Source organism: Fusarium falciforme, chromosome 7 (genome assembly GCF_026873545.1).
Source record: "Fusarium falciforme chromosome 7, complete sequence".
Taxonomy (NCBI): Eukaryota; Fungi; Ascomycota; class Sordariomycetes; order Hypocreales; family Nectriaceae; genus Fusarium; species Fusarium falciforme.
The window spans coordinates 2,272,865-2,291,520 of NC_070550.1; the positions used below are offsets into that span (position 1 = coordinate 2,272,865).

General features: G+C 50.9%; 10 protein-coding genes across 10 annotated transcripts; 4 read left to right on the top strand and 6 right to left on the bottom strand.

The window, feature by feature from the left end:
- Positions 1-474: 474 nt before the first annotated feature.
- Positions 475-1,606, bottom strand: NCS54_00932500 (Fungal-trans domain-containing protein; the record flags this gene model as incomplete). Its single annotated transcript, XM_053154676.1, has 5 exons — positions 475-532; positions 574-885; positions 932-1,188; positions 1,250-1,337; positions 1,407-1,606. 5 exons carry the CDS (start codon positions 1,604-1,606, stop codon positions 475-477), a joined length of 915 nt encoding a protein of 304 aa, XP_053010651.1.
- A 1,127-nt stretch (positions 1,607-2,733) lies between these two features.
- NCS54_00932600 (AB hydrolase-1 domain-containing protein) lies at positions 2,734-3,681 on the bottom strand (the record flags this gene model as incomplete). The annotated part of the gene is made up of 1 exon (XM_053154677.1): positions 2,734-3,681. The coding sequence occupies one exon, from the start codon at positions 3,679-3,681 to the stop codon at positions 2,734-2,736; it is 948 nt and encodes a 315-aa protein (XP_053010652.1).
- Positions 3,682-4,608: 927 nt separating this feature from the next.
- Positions 4,609-5,515, top strand: NCS54_00932700 (Hypothetical protein; the record flags this gene model as incomplete). Its single annotated transcript, XM_053154678.1, has 4 exons — positions 4,609-4,645; positions 4,700-5,234; positions 5,285-5,384; positions 5,444-5,515. 4 exons carry the CDS (start codon positions 4,609-4,611, stop codon positions 5,513-5,515), a joined length of 744 nt encoding a protein of 247 aa, XP_053010653.1.
- Positions 5,516-6,133: 618 nt separating this feature from the next.
- NCS54_00932800 (N-acetyltransferase domain-containing protein) lies at positions 6,134-6,802 on the top strand (the record flags this gene model as incomplete). Its single annotated transcript, XM_053154679.1, has 1 exon — positions 6,134-6,802. One exon carries the CDS (start codon positions 6,134-6,136, stop codon positions 6,800-6,802), a length of 669 nt encoding a protein of 222 aa, XP_053010654.1.
- A 197-nt stretch (positions 6,803-6,999) lies between these two features.
- Positions 7,000-8,697, bottom strand: NCS54_00932900 (Zn(2)-C6 fungal-type domain-containing protein; the record flags this gene model as incomplete). The annotated part of the gene is made up of 1 exon (XM_053154680.1): positions 7,000-8,697. One exon carries the CDS (start codon positions 8,695-8,697, stop codon positions 7,000-7,002), a length of 1,698 nt encoding a protein of 565 aa, XP_053010655.1.
- Positions 8,698-9,221: 524 nt separating this feature from the next.
- NCS54_00933000 (Drug resistance protein) lies at positions 9,222-10,760 on the bottom strand (the record flags this gene model as incomplete). Its single annotated transcript, XM_053154681.1, has 1 exon — positions 9,222-10,760. The coding sequence occupies one exon, from the start codon at positions 10,758-10,760 to the stop codon at positions 9,222-9,224; it is 1,539 nt and encodes a 512-aa protein (XP_053010656.1).
- A 406-nt stretch (positions 10,761-11,166) lies between these two features.
- On the top strand, positions 11,167-12,159 carry NCS54_00933100 (PKS-ER domain-containing protein; the record flags this gene model as incomplete). The annotated part of the gene is made up of 1 exon (XM_053154682.1): positions 11,167-12,159. One exon carries the CDS (start codon positions 11,167-11,169, stop codon positions 12,157-12,159), a length of 993 nt encoding a protein of 330 aa, XP_053010657.1.
- A 159-nt stretch (positions 12,160-12,318) lies between these two features.
- On the bottom strand, positions 12,319-13,225 carry NCS54_00933200 (Hypothetical protein; the record flags this gene model as incomplete). Its single annotated transcript, XM_053154683.1, has 2 exons — positions 12,319-13,136; positions 13,189-13,225. 2 exons carry the CDS (start codon positions 13,223-13,225, stop codon positions 12,319-12,321), a joined length of 855 nt encoding a protein of 284 aa, XP_053010658.1.
- Positions 13,226-14,006: 781 nt separating this feature from the next.
- Positions 14,007-15,552, bottom strand: NCS54_00933300 (Aldedh domain-containing protein; the record flags this gene model as incomplete). Its single annotated transcript, XM_053154684.1, has 2 exons — positions 14,007-14,443; positions 14,493-15,552. The coding sequence occupies 2 exons, from the start codon at positions 15,550-15,552 to the stop codon at positions 14,007-14,009; spliced, it is 1,497 nt and encodes a 498-aa protein (XP_053010659.1).
- A 631-nt stretch (positions 15,553-16,183) lies between these two features.
- On the top strand, positions 16,184-17,626 carry NCS54_00933400 (4-aminobutyrate aminotransferase; the record flags this gene model as incomplete). Its single annotated transcript, XM_053154685.1, has 1 exon — positions 16,184-17,626. The coding sequence occupies one exon, from the start codon at positions 16,184-16,186 to the stop codon at positions 17,624-17,626; it is 1,443 nt and encodes a 480-aa protein (XP_053010660.1).
- Between the last annotated feature and the right edge of the window lie 1,030 nt (positions 17,627-18,656).

Here is an 18,656-nt window from a genome sequence, read left to right on the forward strand (position 1 = left end):
AAGTCCTTATTGTGGAGGGTTCAAGGCAACAAGCAATAGCCTGTCAAAAGAAAGAAGAAGCCATGCTCTCCTTGAATTGGTCGTCACGTTGATGCGCCTGCAATTCGCTCCCCAGCCCTCGCTCACCCTAGAGCTACGAAAGCACGAGGCAGTGATGTTCGCAAAGTAGTAAGCAGATCGCAAGGATTTGAATAGACTGAGAATGCTCCGATGATGAGAACGCACATAGATAATGTGCCTGGACGCTGATGTAGTGAGAGAAAAGTTTCGTAGCACGGTTACGGCCATAAGTCTTGCACACGGGTTGAACATAAAAACACCATCCATGGTCTTCATCTGGTGAACCAATCAGAGCATTGAGAAATAACATTGCCAAGCCCCGAATTTATGAGTGTTTCTTTAACGAAATACATGTCTCGCTAAACGCCATCGGGGTGACAGTCGGCTCTTTGGTGATCGGCCTTATTGATTGATTCACAAAATACCCGTCAGCTCTCGAGCCTCGAGCAGACCAACGTAAGCATCTAATGACCTCGATTAGCAATAAGCGTAAATAGTAACTGGGTTTATAACTTGCCTGCCGCCTTCCATCGACCAGCCATCGCTCTAAGTCCTTGTTTGATCGTTTCAAACGCTTGCTGGTCCTCTTGTTGCCCGGTCTCGCTGTACCTCCGGGCATACACAATGCCGGAGCGATACATGGGCTCCAAACAGAATGGAGATATTTCTTCAATACCACAGCGTCTCGTTCCACCGACACTGTCCGCCAAGCGCAGCATGTGCGCTGCAATGTCAGCTTCGATGTTGATACGGGTCAAAGGGTCGGATATTGCTCGATGCCTGGTGCTTGGGTACCGCGATTCGTCGTGGAGGAGAAGTCTCGCACTATAAGCTCTTAGTAGAAGGTCGCGAAAGGTTCCGCAGTCCTGACCTGAAGCAGATTGTGGTTGGGCTGCAAACGCCTATGCCTCGGAATCGACCCTCTTGAAACGACACGTTTGTCAGTGCAACCAAGGTACTATCTAATATCCTTGCTTCGTTTTCCTGGAATCCTTCCATTGCCGAGGTATCATGAATGTTTTGGAAAACTCTTCCCAGTAGAACTGCTGCTTGCGCGGTAAGGCCATAACGGCCCATCGTTTCAGTGGGGGGTGAAGAAAGACGATGCATCGGACGTTCAATGTGACCCTTTTGCATGTTAGTCGCCAGGTATTAATCCCGGGAAGACCCAGTGGGACAATAAGCTTACGCCTTGTTCCCAAAGAGCGTCATCCATAGGGAGGATGCTGCCGCTGCTTGGGTCTGGAAACAAACAAGCACGTTCCGCGCACCCAAGACTGATAAAACTACAGCATCATCCAGAGCTGGGTCAAATTTGTTCCTTTTATGATGGAAGAAACACTCACCGGTCGAGAATCACAGCAGCCCACCAGCTCCTTCGTTTTTCTTCAGCTTCCATAAGACTCTGGTTCTCCTCGAAAGCATCGAAACTCTCCACAGTCTTACTGAGTCCTAGAGCACTGCCATATCGACTACAGTTCCCCGTCGTCAAATATGCCGCAGGATAAATGGCATGGCCAATCTCGTAGATGGCCACCAGAATCATGACTTGGAAGATTTTGAAGTTGAGAACACCGGACCTGTCGGCCCGAAGCAAGGCAGCCTTGATGGATAGGTATGCAGCTGTTTGTGCTTCTTGGCCGCTAGGTGGGCTGGCCAGCAGTTTAACAGCTGCTACAAGAAGCGTCTTTTCGGGCTTTGCTGGACTAAGAGGGTTTAAGACTCTCTCCATGAATAGCTTTTTTGACATAAATGGTATCCACGGATGAATGTAGGTGAAGTATGAGGAGACGAATGCTTTGTCCTCGGCAACATTGCCGACAAAAGAAAGCAGGTCAGGGTTTAGAGAAAAACTCTGGTCTGGTAACTTGCTCACAGACCGTTTGAAGAGAGCAGAGTCGAGAAAGAAAACAGCTGGAAATGGTTGTTCTGGCGCTTGATGGCTGTCAATTGACTGGTCAGGGAAGCCCAAGACACCAGACTCTGCATCCCCAGCGGAACTATTCCTTGAACCATACGAGCATATTCGACCGTGTCTGTACCTTTGGTTAGAAAACTAATAAATTGCTCAAGTATGCATACGCGCAGGATCACTTCATACCGCAAACATAGAGAGCACTGCGGCCTTTGCCGATCACACTTCTTCTTCAACCGCTGGCATTGAAGGCAAGAGGGTCGAAACCGCGTTTGGGGCGGTTCAGTTCGTTCACTCCCGCTTTCAGTACTCATGGCGAATCATGGATGAGCATCAAGTGCCATGCGCTGTTTGAAGCGAAGGCGGGGTTTGTATACGCGATATTTGGGCGTTTATCACTGGTTCGATGACTCATCTGGGAAAAGACGAATCACAATCAAGATACTCTCACCTCTGAATAACGGGCTATATCCAACACGAAGATGGGAGATTGCATCTGTAAGTAGGTATCGTAGTTTTCGATCTCTGATCGTGCAGTTGATGGCTGATAGGAATTGTATAAGCCGTCATTTCATCTTCAAACACAGGCTCTAAAGTGATTCTACAAGCGACAAAAATATTTTTTTTTTCTCTAAATAGATCTCAGCTAGAATACATGAGAAGAAAGATAATATTGACCGAGTTAGATAACTCGAGGACTAATAGGAAACACCGTACAGACAGACCAAATGCACCTCATTCCGTGTTTCTACCATTGCCTACTGGTTGTAGGAACCATACTTCTGGAAAGCTGGAGCTTTTCCGGCGGAGAAAGGCGCAGTAGGCAGCTTGCCATCCAAGAACTCTCCGACGAGCTTGGTGAAGTAGCTCGCATACTGGAAAAGATGACCATGACCACTACTAGGGAACATGACAAAGTTGGCGCGGGGCAGCTGTCGAGCTAGGATGTACGAGTTTTGCGTTGGGACGATTAGGTCGTTGTCGCCGTTGGTGACGAGGGCATCCTTCTGGATGGTCTGGAGGAGGGCGTAAGGGATGGGATCGGCATCCCAAGTTAGGTATGCCTGGGTGAGCTTGACAAGGTCTTGTCCGGTAGTGAACTGAGCAATTTCGGGCTCGCCATTCTTGCCAGCAACGCCGGCTCGTGACTGGGTGCTCCGGTTGAACCATGCGAGGCCCTCTTCGCCGGTAGTAAACGAGGGAAAGAAGGCTTCGATGGTAGGTGGACCAGGGGTTGGGTTGAAGACAGTGGATTGAACCTCGTTCATGGGGCGTTCCAGATTAGGACCAAGGCTAGGACCAGTACCTGCGAGAACCAGTTTGCGCACGATGTCAGGGGCGTCGAGAGTAAGCTGCTGAGCAATGTAGCCGCCCATGGAGAAGCCAAGCACATCGACCTCTTTAGCGTGAAGAGTCGGCAGGAGGACATTGAGGAAAGCGAGCAAGTTGATGGCAAAAGCCCGAATGCTGGGGGCAATGTTGCCGCCGCTGTGACCAAGTCCGGCATAGTCGTACGTGATGAGCTGACGACCGCTTGCAGTGAGGTTGTTTATGACTTCAGGGTCCCAAGTGTCAATGGTTGATCGGACATGATTGAGCATCAGGAGAGGCGGAGAGTCCTCGCTCGCATTGCCGATGATTCGGTATGCGTACTTGGTGCCTTCGGCCACCAAATAGAGCGTTTTGGCGGTTTCTTGAGTCGACATTCTGAAGAATAAGCTTCTTTCTGTTTTTTTTTTCTGAGTTGTAATGGGTCTGTTTAGATGACTTGAATGCAGCTGCGAAGGCTTTCTTTATACTCCGACTTTATCTCTTCGCCCAATGTGAGATCGACCTTACTCGGTCATCTTTGAGGCCTTTACTTCACATAATAAGACTTCTAGAGGATACCCTGAGATGACAAACATGGTGTTTTCAGGGATTTCCTACATTAGTGTGTAGCCATCCGCCTCTGGTGCTGACGGTGGCTCCGTCTTCAAGCCGGAAGAAGCTCCGATCTGGCGGCGGGACGAGCGGCTTTGCCCCGCTTATTCCGCTCATCCCCGACTATCCCGCCTATCCCGACAAACCCGCCCTCGTCCGCTTGACTCCCCTGTCGTGTCCCGCCGCTAGTGGATGCAAGATGTCAATCACGACATTGAATCAAACATGAAAATGTCGACTCCAGTGGGGAGGTAAGCACGATAGAGCATGGTATGAGACACGAACAGGGTGAGGGTTGCATGCCCAACGGAGCTTGCTTATCGGAATGTTGGGAAGAATATTTTTGTGTCTTGAAAAGATGCATCGTGTCCCAGTGAAACCCGAGATTAGTACGGGATCATATTAGTTCAACTCGAATGAGATGAGATAGTGGCAGTTTGCAGGGGTGCAGTTGGAAGACTGCGACCTGCACCTGGTCGTACAGACTCAAGGCCGCTGACTGTTGAAGTTTTGCCTCTTTTGTCATCCTCCTCATCAAGTCCAGCCTGTTTTGGCTGGTAGGCCCCCCATGGCCCGCATGTCTACCAGGCATGTGAAGTATAAAGATCTGTAGTTTCGACTCCAACTCGCCTCTCTTCAGACACAACGAACTCGACTCTTTACAATCATTCTTTGACATTTCCCACCAAACAAGAGACCAAAACACAGCAATGGCTTACACCGTGTTGATCACTGGAGCGAATCGAGGTACATAAGGACCTTCAGCCGTTTGTTATATTCTAACCTGTTCCGAACAACCAGGCATTGGTAGAGACTTATTGAAGCTCTATCTAAACCTTCCGCAAACCACTGCCATTGCGGCTGTGCGTAATCTTGCCCATCCTTCTGTCGATGACATTCGCAGTCTGCCAGTTGCATCTGGGTCTCGTCTCATTGTAGTCAAGATTGACAGTGCTTTCCTGGAAGACCCGAAGGACGCAGTCACGGTTCTGCGGGATGAGCATGGTATCACTCAGTTAGACACGGTCATCGCCAACGCAGGGATTGGCAAAGACTGGAGCCTTGTGGCCCAGACTGACATTACCGAGGTAGAAGACCATTTCAAGATCAACTCTGTCGGCCCCTTTACCTTGTACCTTGCGACACGATCTTTGCTCCTGGCTTCAGCAAACCCGAAATTCATCGTCTTGTCCACAGAGCTTGGAAGCATTGGACTTCAGGGTGAGAGGAAGATCCAGGATGTAGCTTACGGCATGTCCAAGGCGGCTGTCAACTTTTTCGTCGGAAAGCTTCACCATGAGGAGCCAAAGTTGACTGCGTTCCCCATTCACCCAGGGTCAGTGAGCACAGTGGTGAAGCCTGGTGCCGTGCTAACCAGTCTCGCAGATGGGTTAAAACCAGCCTTGGAAACGCAATTGCAGAGACCCTGGGTATGAAGGAGGCTCCCACCACACAGGAGCAGAGTGCGGCTGGGATCTTCGAGCAGGTAAGACTTGAGCCAATTACCAATCCCGACGTCATCCAAGCTAATAGGTATCATCCAAGGTTGAGAAGTCCACCAAGGCAGAGACGTCGGGCCGCTTTATCACTTTCGAAGGCAAGGATATCCCGTGGTAGATAATCTTTTAGATTAGTCCCCTCGCTGGTGAAGCTGAATTGAGAACTCGTCGGACTTGGATCCGGCCCTTGTATTCCTTCAAATGCCGGCTTTGTTAGGCTGGGGTAGTGGTTGCGTGGTTTGGCGCTTTTTACTGACTCCACTTCGTAATTGTGACTAGAGACGACCGAGGTAGAGCTGGAGCTACTCTGCTGTATCGTGTCACGAGGCCGATTCCGTGCTAACCGTGTTCCTTGTTGCTGTGGCGGCTGTATGGGATCGTCTTACTGACCAACAACGGTATAACAGCGGCGTATCTCACCGCTATTTTTGCTGAGCTTCGCATATACACCATGCAAGAAACTATTATGGCTTAATTTCATTCTAGACCAGTCTGCAATGGTATACGAGATAAGCCGGAGTGCATGACAAAGTGTGGGTTTTCGCAAATGGCACCACCGCCGCGAGATTAATAATCGCTAGGGATGAGAACATATAAGTTGCCGCGTCTTGACCCGTAGGCCCCAGACACCAACAACTTTACGGTTCCTATTATTCTTTGTCCTCAGTGAACTCCTTTTAAGTCTTATCGCGCCCATTAGATCTTGAACCCACCCTGGCTAAGCATTGTCTTCACCATGGCGGCAGTCGACTACACCTTCTTTCATGTCTCAAAGACTACTTCAATCGAGGAATCCGCAAGGCTATACCGCGATCTGCGTCTCAAAGCACTTCAGACGTCCCCTGAGTCATTCTCGTCCACCTACGAGATTGAGTCCGCTTTCACTGAGGATGATTGGATCAAGCGGCTCCTGGAGGGGGACCGAGAAAACTTTGTCTGTGCTGCCACGAGTCGTGAAGCCGATTCTACTTCCTCTGTGGAGTGGGTTGGCCAGCTCACCATTCGAGGCCCCGTCAGTCGAAATGATTATGTTCTCCCAGAAGCCTCTGGCCAAACCGCCCCAGGTTTGGATGAAGACGAAGAGCGCTGGCAGATGTTGAGTCTCTTTAATCTCCCTGAACACCGTGGCAAGGGCCTGGGCCAGAAACTCTGTCAAGAGGCTTTGCGGCATCTCCAAAAAACTCGAAAATCGCCAAATATCCTTGTCAGGCTGATGGTTAAGCCCCAAAACACTGTGACGGTGCACCTCTACGAGAAGCTCGGGTTTGAAACGGTTGGAAAGTGCACGCTTGCAGAGGCACTCGTGGCTAATGGAGACGGACACCTGCTTCCTGAAGACACCACGGACCCCAAGTACTCTACTCGCGCTGGCTTGATTATGACGCTTCGAATTTCTCGTACCTAGGTAGAGGAATTGGGAGCAATATATTTGCATTGAAAGAATTAGAGAGGTGCTTGTGATAAGATAATGTTAGTGGATATCTCTGAGGTCTCAATGACAGAGAGAAGGGGTTTCATCGGTATTGATCTGTTCCATGCAATGCGTTCTATGCCTTGATTTCCTGTCTGTGTTCTCTTAGAATATGGCGAGTTGATATACGCTCATAGCTCCGATGGACCGAAAAAAGACATGTACGGTTCGTTCAAGATCTGGTCCCAATCCAGGGTCATGTCTAACAACCCAGGTGGCGTCTCCATGTCTGTGAACCTGGCCTCGACGGCCTCTAGCGTCGAAGTGTGCTGCTTTTTCTTCTGAATGCTGGCTTTCAAAAGGTGTCGTGCCGTATTTAGAGCTTCCCGCGTCAATCTCGTGTCCACAATGCTGACTATGGTCTCAAGGCCCTCGAATGCGCCATCCAGATTAGAAGATGCCAGGGGGTTATCGAGGGCCAGGAGAACACATGCATACTGAAACACGCTCCCTAGAGCGTTGAAGAAGAGATGTCCTTTTTGGACTTGTTGACATGCTGCCTCGACAGCATTATTCCCTGCCATAGTGATGAGTTGAATGACTTCATCCGTGACGGGGGTTTTTAGTTGACGCATGCGTCGATATAGGTAGAACGTCAGGTCTGCCTTGGTTAAACTCAAGAACGGGTGGCCCAAGGGAGCTTCATTCAGAGCTTTCATGCGCTCTACCATTTCTTTTCCCAAGTCTTGAGGCTTATCTGCCAGACAAAATGTCGAGTTTGGTGATGGTAAGATCTCGGCCATCCGTACGTGCTGGTAGGCAAATGATCCAGGAGTGGGGTTGATACTATTGCATGACACTCTGGGGAAACTAACAGCAGAGCGGCCATACTCGTAGCAAGTAATAATGTGAAAAGACCAGGAACACCAAAAGATGCGTCTAAGTCTATCCGGGTCGAAGCCTGACGCCGAAGCACCTGCCATATTCGCAATCTTGGAAATATTCTCTTCTTCATGTAAACCTACGGCTTCTGCCAGATGCATTGCCGTGCATGAAGCTATCCAAGAGTTGTTGGGTCTGGTCGTGAATCGTAGGTATGCCGCGCGCAGAGACCAACCGATAACCAGTTGCACAGAGGCTCTGCGTGTTGCCGCTGGGTCCTCAAGAACCGTCTTAGCAAAGTGAACGATGTCAACCTCGCGATCATGGCCATGGCTGAAAGAGAGAAAGGACCCAATTGCTGCAACACCAGCTGCCACGGCGGCGAAGACACCATCGTGGAGTTGGCCTTGGTAATAAAGACGGCACTGCTGGAGGAATATGCTCTGATCCAGGAGATCCAAGATGACACCAAAGACGGTAAAGAAGGTGTTAGAAAACGTCACCAACTCTGCTTCGGATATCAGCTCCGCCAGGTCCCTATGCGGGATCGACTTTTCCTCAGGTCGAATGCCAAAGTTGTAGCCGAATGAATGCAGAGTGGGAGGTTTCTCTGACTCCAGGTGCAGCCCAAGAATGTGAGGGAATGCAATTGCAGAGGAGGCATTCACGTAACGTGGTTGTCGATCATCTAGCATGCCACCTTCGAATGCGGGAGGAGTCGTCTCTTGGCGCGAGGTGGTCGAGTTCACAGCTTCGGGGCTTTTGTTGCTTGGGGGGTTCAAATTGGGACTCTTTGATGAATCCCCAGGGGGCTGCGAGACGAATGGAGCCAGAGGACTGTCGTCATGAGCGTACTCGCAAGTGTAGCCATACGTGGTGCACATTCCACAAGGTGAGCTGCCATCGCATTTTCGCTTTCGTTGGCGACAAGGAATGCACGCCTTTCTTATACGCCGCCGTTTTGACGATGGTTCTGGAGCACCTTGCTGACCATGGCTGAGGCTCATGGTGTGAGCTTAAGATGGTTTGGTAGTCGATGTATCAAGTTGGGTAGGTAACAAAAGCACGCCTATCTTGGCAGTTTCGGCGTGATTTCAGACGCCGCGTTTTGTTTGTGTCCGGATCAATCTTGTCCCATCCCGCTTCGGTTTTAAATGCGGCGGCTAAGAGCTGTTAGTGCTTACACTTTCCAATGATGTGTATCCTAACAACACTTAACATTCCAGACATGCGATGAAGCCATTCAGGTAACAGGAAGAATATCGTGGACTAGACCACACCCAGCCTATCACCTCTGTGGCAGGAGATCTAGTACCTTTCCTCGAACTAAAGGTCAGTTGACTCTAGAACAAGTTACCCCTAGTCATACATGAACGTTAGAATAATGCAATCCCATGTGTGTTCCTCGGCACTAGAACGATTCGTTTGGAAGATGCAGTGTTGTGTAGCTGCTTACTATTGAAGTCTAATGATGATTTTAATTTCTCCCTTTCTCTTTCGCGTCCTTGAATAGCTTGTCCAACACCACCAATCATCTCGCGCCCCGTCTTCGATACCATTCTGCCAGACAGTATCCGAGAGCAATCACGATTCCAAGGCCTGCAAGTCCAACACCCACATACCACGCCCCACGATAACCAAGCAGAATATCTCGACCCCCGTCATTGACATTGTACTCAACAGTACCCGCAAATCCTAAACCGATGGAGATGGAGTAATTAACGACGGTATTGACCAGAGAGGCAGCCAACCCCTGGTGCTGTTTGGGCATGGCCCTACTTAAAATGATGGTCCCGGCTGGAAAAGACATGTCCATTCCCCAGGGAAGAATGATGAGGCCGACAAAGGTCTGGGCCCAGTAGGTCTGCTTAATAGGCAGGGTCGAGAAGAGAATACCCCCTACGGTGAAGCAGGTCATTGCTATCAGCATGACGGCCGAAGCAGGTATGCGACTAAGGAGGACACCCGTGGTTAAAGCAGCGCAAAGGCCACTGATGGCAACGACAGTGAACTGAGCTGAAGTGAGGAGCGGTGTCTGCTGACGGAGAATCTCGAGAAAATTCCAGATGTAGAGGACGAAGATTCCAAAGCTTGACCATCCTGCAGCGATACAGCCCAGGGCGAATACCGAGTCCACTTTCAAGACGCCGAAGGGTATGAGTGGGTGACTTACTTTGGTCTCAATGAAATAGAAGAGACCAAAGAGCAATACGCCGAGTATCAGCGTGATGTACGTGTAAGGAACGGTCCATCCAACGGTAGGTCCCTGGTTCCAGGCAAAGTTGAACAGAACGAGCGCTACCACGCCAGTGATGGAACCTAGGGCATCCACACGCATCCAGATACTTGATGATGAAGGTGCCCGGTTAAGAGAATGCTGGGAGGAAGGAATAATGAGGAAGCCGGCCAGGGCAAGCGAAAGACAAGCAGCGCACATGACCCAATAAGCCCAGGGCCACCAGACCCTCTGGCTTAGAAGGCTGCTGAATACTGCTCCCAGGACGAATCCCCCGGGTGCAGTGGCGCCAAACATGCTAAACACCATCTCCTGACGCCGGCCTGGCTCGTAGGCATGGCTCAAGATGGCGATGGCGTTGGGGAGCATGAATGCCGGGCCAATGCCTTGCATGGCTCTACAGAAGTCGAAAAGTATTGGACCACTATAGATGGAAAAGCCGGCGATGAGTGACCAAAGTCCATACCAAACGAAGCCGCCGACAAAGAAGCGCTTGTAACCAAAAACGTCACCCAAGCGTCCGGCAATAAGAATGAAGGTGCCGACGGTTAGGGAGTATGCGGCGGTAAACCAGCTGATCTGTCCGGGATTGTCTATGCCGAAAGAGTCTCCAATGATGTGCATCGGTACAACGCTGAGAGCAAGACCAGCTTGGGTCATGAGCTGGGCGGAACAGACGATGGCAATAAATGCTATCTCGCCAAAAAGTGAATGTGGTGGCTCAAAGTGTTCATCCGAAATCGAATTTCTTGTTGATCCTTCAGCTCTGTTGTCGTTTTCGGAATGGGCCTTTTCGGGGTCCTCGGAGGGACGACCCTGATGTGGTTCAGGCATGTCTAGAGGCTGTCAGACACTTGGTGTGAGGGCGGAGAGAAATAGAGGTGGGAGGCCAGGAAAGGTAGGACAACGGGAACTGTTGAAGTTATGTAGCCATCTTGGGTAGATCAAAGTGCGCCATGTCTTGTATTTATCAGCTTCAAGCCATGTAAAACTCTGTGATAAATAATCCAATCGTGACGTTGTGTCATGGACTACCTATCTCAAAGTTACCCCCGGCTGCTGCGGATCGGCGCGGGAATTGCGGGTGAGCGGATATTGCGGATCTCCTAGTATCTGGAACCCGCAATGACCCGATGACTTTGAGATATATGTTTCGGGGCTTTCTTCTATTGCAACTTCAACGGATAGCCATCATCGGTGCAAACAAAATTGACCCTTCACACCTTAACTTACAACCGCCATGTCTTCGTCACGTCCAACTCTCATGCGCTCCCTTCTCCTCACCAAACCTGAAGGCTCCCTCAAGCCGAGCCTCTCCTTCACTACGAAGCGTCCAGTACCAGTGCCTCCTCCAGGACACTTGCTTGTCAAGGTCCACGCCTCCGCGATTCAACCTTCCGACAGCTTCAATGCCCTCGGTGGCTTCGACTCAACTACATTTCCACGCATTCCCGGGCGAGACTTTTCTGGCGTCGTTGTCGCCTCTGGTGATACTGAGCCCTCTCCGCTTCTGAACTCGACGGTTATCGGCACTTCAGGCTTCACTCACGCTTTTACGGAGGATGGATTTCACGCCGAATATGCTGTTGTGCCTGCTGATGGTGTTACGCCAAAACCATCAGCCCTCACTCATACACAGGCGGCCACCATTGGAGTTCCCTTCACAACAGCAGCTCTCATGGTCAAGCGCTCGGGTGCTGTGAAGGGGGATAAAGCACTTGTCCTGGGCGCTCGAGGTGCTGTTGGCAGTGCAGCTGCAATTATGCTTGAGGAGCTTGGCTGCCAAGTTATTCGAGCCGTCCGCGGCCCTGGAGCCGATGTCGATACCAGCGCTGATCCTGAATTACTCGCGGTGCAAGATTTGACCAGCAAGAAGGGCGTGAATGTTGTCATCGACACAATTGGTGTTCCAGCTCTCACAGCGGCCGCCATCGACGGCGCCCTCGCTCATGGCGGCACACTGGTCTTTATCGCAGCGCCAAAAGGTGGAAGCCCGACGCTGAGACTAAAGATGCGAGACTTTTACCGCGCTGAGAAGAGCCTCATTGGCATCAATTCGGTGTCACACAAGAGCAGTGTGATGGCTGAGCTGCTTCAAAGTCTTGAGCCCATCTTTCAGAGTGGCAAGTGGGAGCAGGCTGGTAATGGTAAATGGAAAGAGGTCACTCTGGAGGAGGCAGAGAAGGTATATCTAGACCATGCACCAGGAGAAAAGTTTGTCATTAAGATGTAGACTAGAGGAGGTCGAAGGGTCGTTGCTTCATCACACTTAGAGACCACGAAGATCGTCATAGGTACACAACATTAGTGGACCTTTAACACTCTATTTCAATATTTCTTCCCTTTATCTTTATAGTCTAATCTCCTTAATAATAAACCATAGAGCCCTGTTTCATCCCTGTATCTTCTTAGTCCCGTCTATGATAGACTGCGCAAAGGTGCCTCTCACTGCCGCCTTCTCAACTGTCAACAACGACGTGATAGTGCCTCCCTTCGGCGATGAGACATTCTCCCTATACTCTGCCGGCGAGCACTCGCCTTGACGTAGCATCTCGGCCAGTCCCAACATGCTCTGCGCTGCCAGCTCCAAGGCTTCAGGCCTTCGCATGCCTTCCATGACGCAGCCATCCAGAAGTCCGTCCAAAGCGACAGTCATAATGGCCATTGATGAGCCGACTAGCAGAGAGCCAATGTCAAACACTTCTGAAGCCAATACTTTGACTCCCCCGATCTGCTCGAAGATCCAGCGCAAGGTGTCGCTTAGCTCATCGGGGAGGGAGGGGTTATGTTCGATAATGGTCATCGACTGGCGAATTCGCGCTGCGACGTTGGGCATGGCGCGGACAACATAGGGCCTTGGGCTTGCATCGTTGTTGTTACTAATATAGCTTTCCAGAACTTGTGGTGTTTTCCCGGCGAGAACACTGATCAAGAGCTTTCCGGAGAGTGCCTCTTCCATGCCCTCAGCACCTAGAACGTCTTTGGCCATGTGTGGCTTACAGCCGAGGATGATGATGTCGGCCTCCTTCATGGCCCAGAGACTTTCGTCGTTGGCCAACACTATTCGTTCCATGTCTTGCTCAAACTGAGACTTGAGGCGATCTCTAGACTCGACCGTCTTTGTGACGACGATGAATCGCGAGATGCGGGGATTGGGGTCTGACCGTGTCGCATCTAGCAGCCCGCTCAGGATGGCAGAGCCCATGTTGCCTACACCATCACATCAGTTTGCTTACCGTTTCTCACTGGTAAGATGACTTACCGCAGCCAACAATGGCCACTGTCTGATTGGATGCCATGGCGATTAACAAGACAGGGTGAAATGACAGCAGGGAATTAAGCTGGGGTGAAACTTTAACTCAGTACCTATATAACTGTACCCCTCGGGAACTTGAGTTGACTGAATGTCCCTAACCCTCACTCGGCTTTTCTTGACTCACCGGCGTCTCGGTAGTTGTATGCTCCGGTCTCGCCAATAAACATGCCCCAAAGTTTCTGCTTGGATGCGGGGTGCAGCAACAGACATTCGTCTTATTGCCCCCGATGTCGGGTTCTCGGCCAATTGAGCCAATAGAAAGCCATCGATTGGCTCATGAGCTGTTGATGGTTTGCATTGATTCGCTGCATATTTCCGTGGCGGGAGTCAAATTTGAGCCTCGCTTCCGCATCGCAAGATCTGCCAGTCTCTGGCTCCCCTGGGTCCCGTCCCTCAACCTCCAGGATGCCCCCTCGCAAGATGTTTACAGGCTGCTGGACATGTCGGTCATGGCGGTTAAAGTGCGATGAAACAAATCCAGAGTGCATCCAATGCCAGTTGAAGGGCATTTCTTGTGGAGGTCATCACACCAGGCTTCAGTGGATGCGTCCAACCTCCATTTATGGCCGCCTGGATAATGACGCACCTGCTAGCCCTCGGCACATGCACAGGCGGGTCTTCTGGCTCGGGTATCTCATCGAGGGCCAGGTTTCAACTACAAACAAAGCACACATTATCAACACATCATAGCATCGTATCCCAATGCTAACACAGTGGCTATTGTTGTACAGTATGAACCTTGGTCTAGGTCTCTGCCTATGAACTCAAGCCCCCGACTCCTTGGTTGACACGTTGATCAGCATCGACTTGACAGTCAGATACTCGTCAATACCATGTCGGCCGCCTTCTCTCCCATAGCCACTCTCCTTGACACCACCGAACGGACTCTCACATGCACTGAGTACTCCAACGTTGACACCCACCATTCCAACCTCGAGGGCCTCTGCGACCTGCCACATCCGAGGGGTGCTCTCGGTGCAGATAAAACTGCCGAGTCCGACGTCGCAGTCATTGGCCAGTGCAATAACCTCGTCGGTCGTTTCGAACTTGTACAACCCAACCACTGGTGCAAAGGTCTCTTCTTGAGTCATGAGCATGCCGTGGTCCATGCCTTTGATGATAGTTGGCTCAATAAAGTAGCCATTATGGTCGGTCAGAGGTGCCCCTCCAAGAACCACCTCGGCGCCGCGCATCTTTGCATCTAGATATCATTAGAATTGTCAATGATAGTTGGCTGGTTGCTTAGGTACCTTCAATATGGCTCATTGCCTTGTCAACTGCCCGCTCGTGCGTGAGGGGCCCTATAAAGACATCTGGCTCAGTACCAGGACCGACCTTCAGCGTCTTGACCTTGTCGACAAGAGCCTTGGCGAATGCATCGTAGATGCGGCTCTGCACAAAGACACGGTTGGCAGTTACGCATGTTTGACCAGAGTTTCTGAACTTGGCCATGATGAAGGCCTCAATGGCTGTCTCCAGATTGGCATCGTCAAAGACGATAAAGGGACTATTTCCGCCGAGCTCCAAGGATAACTTGGTCAAATTTCCGCTGCACTGGCTCGCGAGTAGTTTTCCAATTCTGGTACTTCCCGTGAAGCTCAGCTTGCGCACGAGCTTGCTGGTACAAAGAGTCTCGCCAACCTCGGCCACCAAGTCGAGGGTGGTAATGACGTTGATGCATCCTTTGGGGAAACCTGCCTCTTGGGCGAGCACAGCTTGAGCCAGGCAACTCAAGGGCGTCTCTCCTGCAGGCTTCCACACGGTTGTACAGCCGGCAGCTAGAGCCGCGCCGCATTTCCGAGTGATCATGGCGATGGGGAAGTTCCAGGGGGCCATGCACGCTGCCACACCAAGAGGTTGCTTGAAGGTCAGGATCCTCTGCTTCGGGTTGGAAGAAGGGATAACCTCGCCATAGGTACGTTCGGCCTCGCCAGCGAACCACTCCAAGAAGGAGGCTGCGTAAGTCACCTCTCCTTTTGCTTCGGCTAGTGTCTTTCCATTCTCGAGGCAGAGGATGAGGGCAAGATCGTCGGCATTTTCCAAGCAGAGGTCGCTCCACTTGCGCAACCATCGCGCACGTTGTCTTGCGGTCGTCTGTTTGTATGATTGAAAGGCCGTATATGCTGACTGGATTGCTTTGAGGGTATCCGCGGATCCCATCTCCGGGACGGATGCGATCTTATCAAGAGTAGCGGGATCAAGGACATCAAAGGTCCTGCCTGAGGTTGCATCTACCCAAGAACCATCGATATAACCCTGAGTTCGGAACAGGTCCTTTCGGGAAATGCTTTCGAGGATCTTAGAGCCCATGGTAGCAAGCTATACCGATGTTTGGTATTGAGGTTGTGAGAAGCGATAGAATACAAAAGACTCAGAGGAGGAAGATTCAGAATTACAAACAATATTTCATTCAACCCTGAATAATTGTTTCTCAACCGTCGACTTTATTTACAATCATCCCTGCGCTTCAGCGGATGAGTCGGCTATTAGTCCGACCAAGTCGGCATTTAGCTGCCGATATCCAGCGAGAGCTAGTGAGACATGCACCTCTGACCGACAGTAAGACGGCGACTTGATCACCTGTGAGGCTCTCATGTTAAGTGGTGGGAGGCCAAATTAGGAAAGCCATCACATCTAACCTGGGATTGGCTTGCCGTCTGTTAGTGACGATGTGACACTAAGCTTGCCACACGCCTCTCATGAAGTAGAAGGTAAAAGGGAAAGGCAATTGACAATGACGACACTCGTTGAGTTGGAACCCCTCATCTGCCCAAACCTAGATCAAATGTTGCGGGGTGGCCTTTGATCTTTGCACTTCAACTCTTAGAGACCTAGAACCGTTTGCGTCGTGTTGATATAGCATGACACTTCAGGGTCTTGATCCGAAACTTTTGAAGCCACTCTCAATAGTCCCATCCTATCACCGATATCGTATCTCGCGATGCCGACTGTCATCGAGAAGCTTGTGAGGGCTGCCACAGACGAGGCTCCCTTCTTCCCTGACGAGCCCGAAGGGCCGACTGTCGTTACTGCAGTCCCGGGACCCAAGAGCAAGGAGGCAGTGCGCAAACTTGACAAAGTCTGTGACGCCAGTGCTGCTGTCATTTCGGTAGACTACCACAAGAGCTATGGCAACTATATTGTCGACGTTGACGGCAACGTCATGCTGGACGTGTACGCCCAAATCGCCTCCATCCCGGTGGGATACAACAATCCTACCTTACTCAAAGCTGCAACCTCTCCCATCATGGCTTCCGCGCTGATCAATCGTCCCGCTATGGGTAACTTTCCCCAGAACGATTGGGCCAACATCCTAGAAACAGGAATGCTCAGGGTGGCACCCAAGGGCATGAACCAAGTCTATATGGCGCTTTCCGGAGCAGATGCAAACGAGTTAGCCTACAAGGCTGCCTTCATTTGGAAGCGACAGCAGGAGCGTGGTCAGCGCGATGCAGAGTTTACGCAGGAAGAGCTCGAGAGCACCATGCTTAATCACCAGCCAGGGTCGCCCAACCTTTCCATCATGTCGTTTAAAGCAGCTTTCCATGGTCGTCTCTTCGGCAGTCTGTCAACTACTTACAGCAAGCCGATCCACAAGCTTGATATACCTGCCTTTGACTGGCCTCAGTGCCCGTTTCCAGCCATCAGGTATCCCCTTGAGGATCACGTTGAAGAAAATAAGCGGGAGGAGCAGAAGTGCTTAGAGGAAGCCGAGCAAATCATTCAGAACTATCCTAGCAGGGTCGCAGCTGTCATCGTGGAGCCTATTCAGTCAGAAGGTGGCGATAATCACGCAAGTCCTACCTTCTTTCAGGGCCTCAGGGAGATTACACGACGTCACAAGGTCCTATTGATTGTTGATGAGGTCCAAACTGGCGTCGGGGCGACTGGTCGATTCTGGGCCCACGAACATTGGGACTTGTCCGACCCCCCTGACATGGTCACATTCTCAAAGAAGGCTCAAACAGGCGGGTTCTACTTTGGCAACCCTGATATCAGACCTAACAAACCGTACCGACTATTCAACACCTGGATGGGAGACCCAGCCCGAGCTATCCTCTTTGGCGCCATCATCGACGAGATTGAGCGACTAGACTTGGTGAATAACACGGCTGCTGTTGGCGACTACCTCTACGGCGAGATCGAGAAGCTGGCCACAAAATACCCCGGAAAGTTGACCAATCTGCGAGGCAAGGGAGAGGGGACTTTTATTGCGTTTGATAATCCTCGGCGGGACGAGTTCTTGGCTCTGGCCAAAACCCATGGCATCAATATCGGTGGCTGTGGAGCATCGTCGGTTCGGCTGCGGCCAATGTTGATTTTCCAGAAGCATCATGCAGATATCCTGTTGGGGGTTCTGGATAAGATTGTAAAGGAGCTTTGACTGGATGGGTGAGGATCTGAGGAGGACCCTGATGCATGTACACGATGACTTGATCCAGATATTCAATGCAAACACTGCTGTCTTTGCCCCTTGTCTGTTGCCCATCTTCTCTGTGATATGGACCTGTGTTCCCAGGATGCAGGGGGTGGCGTGGCTTCCGGAGGACTGTGTACGTACAGTGGCTTACACGAAATGGCCTATTTGACAGGCAACCAAGAGGGCGTTAGCTTTGTAACCAAAGTTCCAATCCTGACTGATCAAGCCAGATAGGTAAATTTGGGACGATGACTAGAGGGTTTCTCAGGATCCAAGTGACCCAAGGTAAGCTCACCGTCCATGTCTTCCGGTTCAGTTTCTGCAACTAAACAGACAGGAACTGTGCATGCGGCTGCGCCCGTGAACGTCCAGGGGTATAGTGGAGATGGCATACCCCTGAACGGCTGCGGTGTTCATTTTGGAGGAGCCGGGGTAAAGTGGCACCACGTCAAATGGCAGATAATCTCCGACCAAGTACATGGCATGCCTCAGGAGCCCTCTGTTAAGTAGGTTGCAGAGAGGGACAATCGCAAGATCTTCTCGGATAGACACAGTTATTAATACATGAGCGCATTGAAACGAGATGAGAGTTCCCAGAAGCGTAATAGCACAGGGCCACCGCAGACAGGGATGGCGTTGTTGATAACACAAGCCACAAGAGCAGCGCCAAAGGGATAACACAACCAAGTCGTCCAGCGTATCATCATGTCAGTGTATCATCATGTTGGTGGCTAAACGCTTAGAACCACGCAAGATGCAAAGAAGTATTTGCTCGAAATGTATGTTAGAGATCAACTCTTGCTCGTGTCCAACGTCAACGCGTGCTGCTGCATTCACCAAGGTCCCAAAACCAGCGGTCTAGGGTAGTACCCAACACTCCGGAAAGTCTGACCAGGATGGGTCTTTTTGTTGGGATCCTAGACAGGGGTAGAAATGAATGATCTTCACGAGCGTATCCAGGGTGAGCAATGGCCGGACAATTGGCAATAAACCG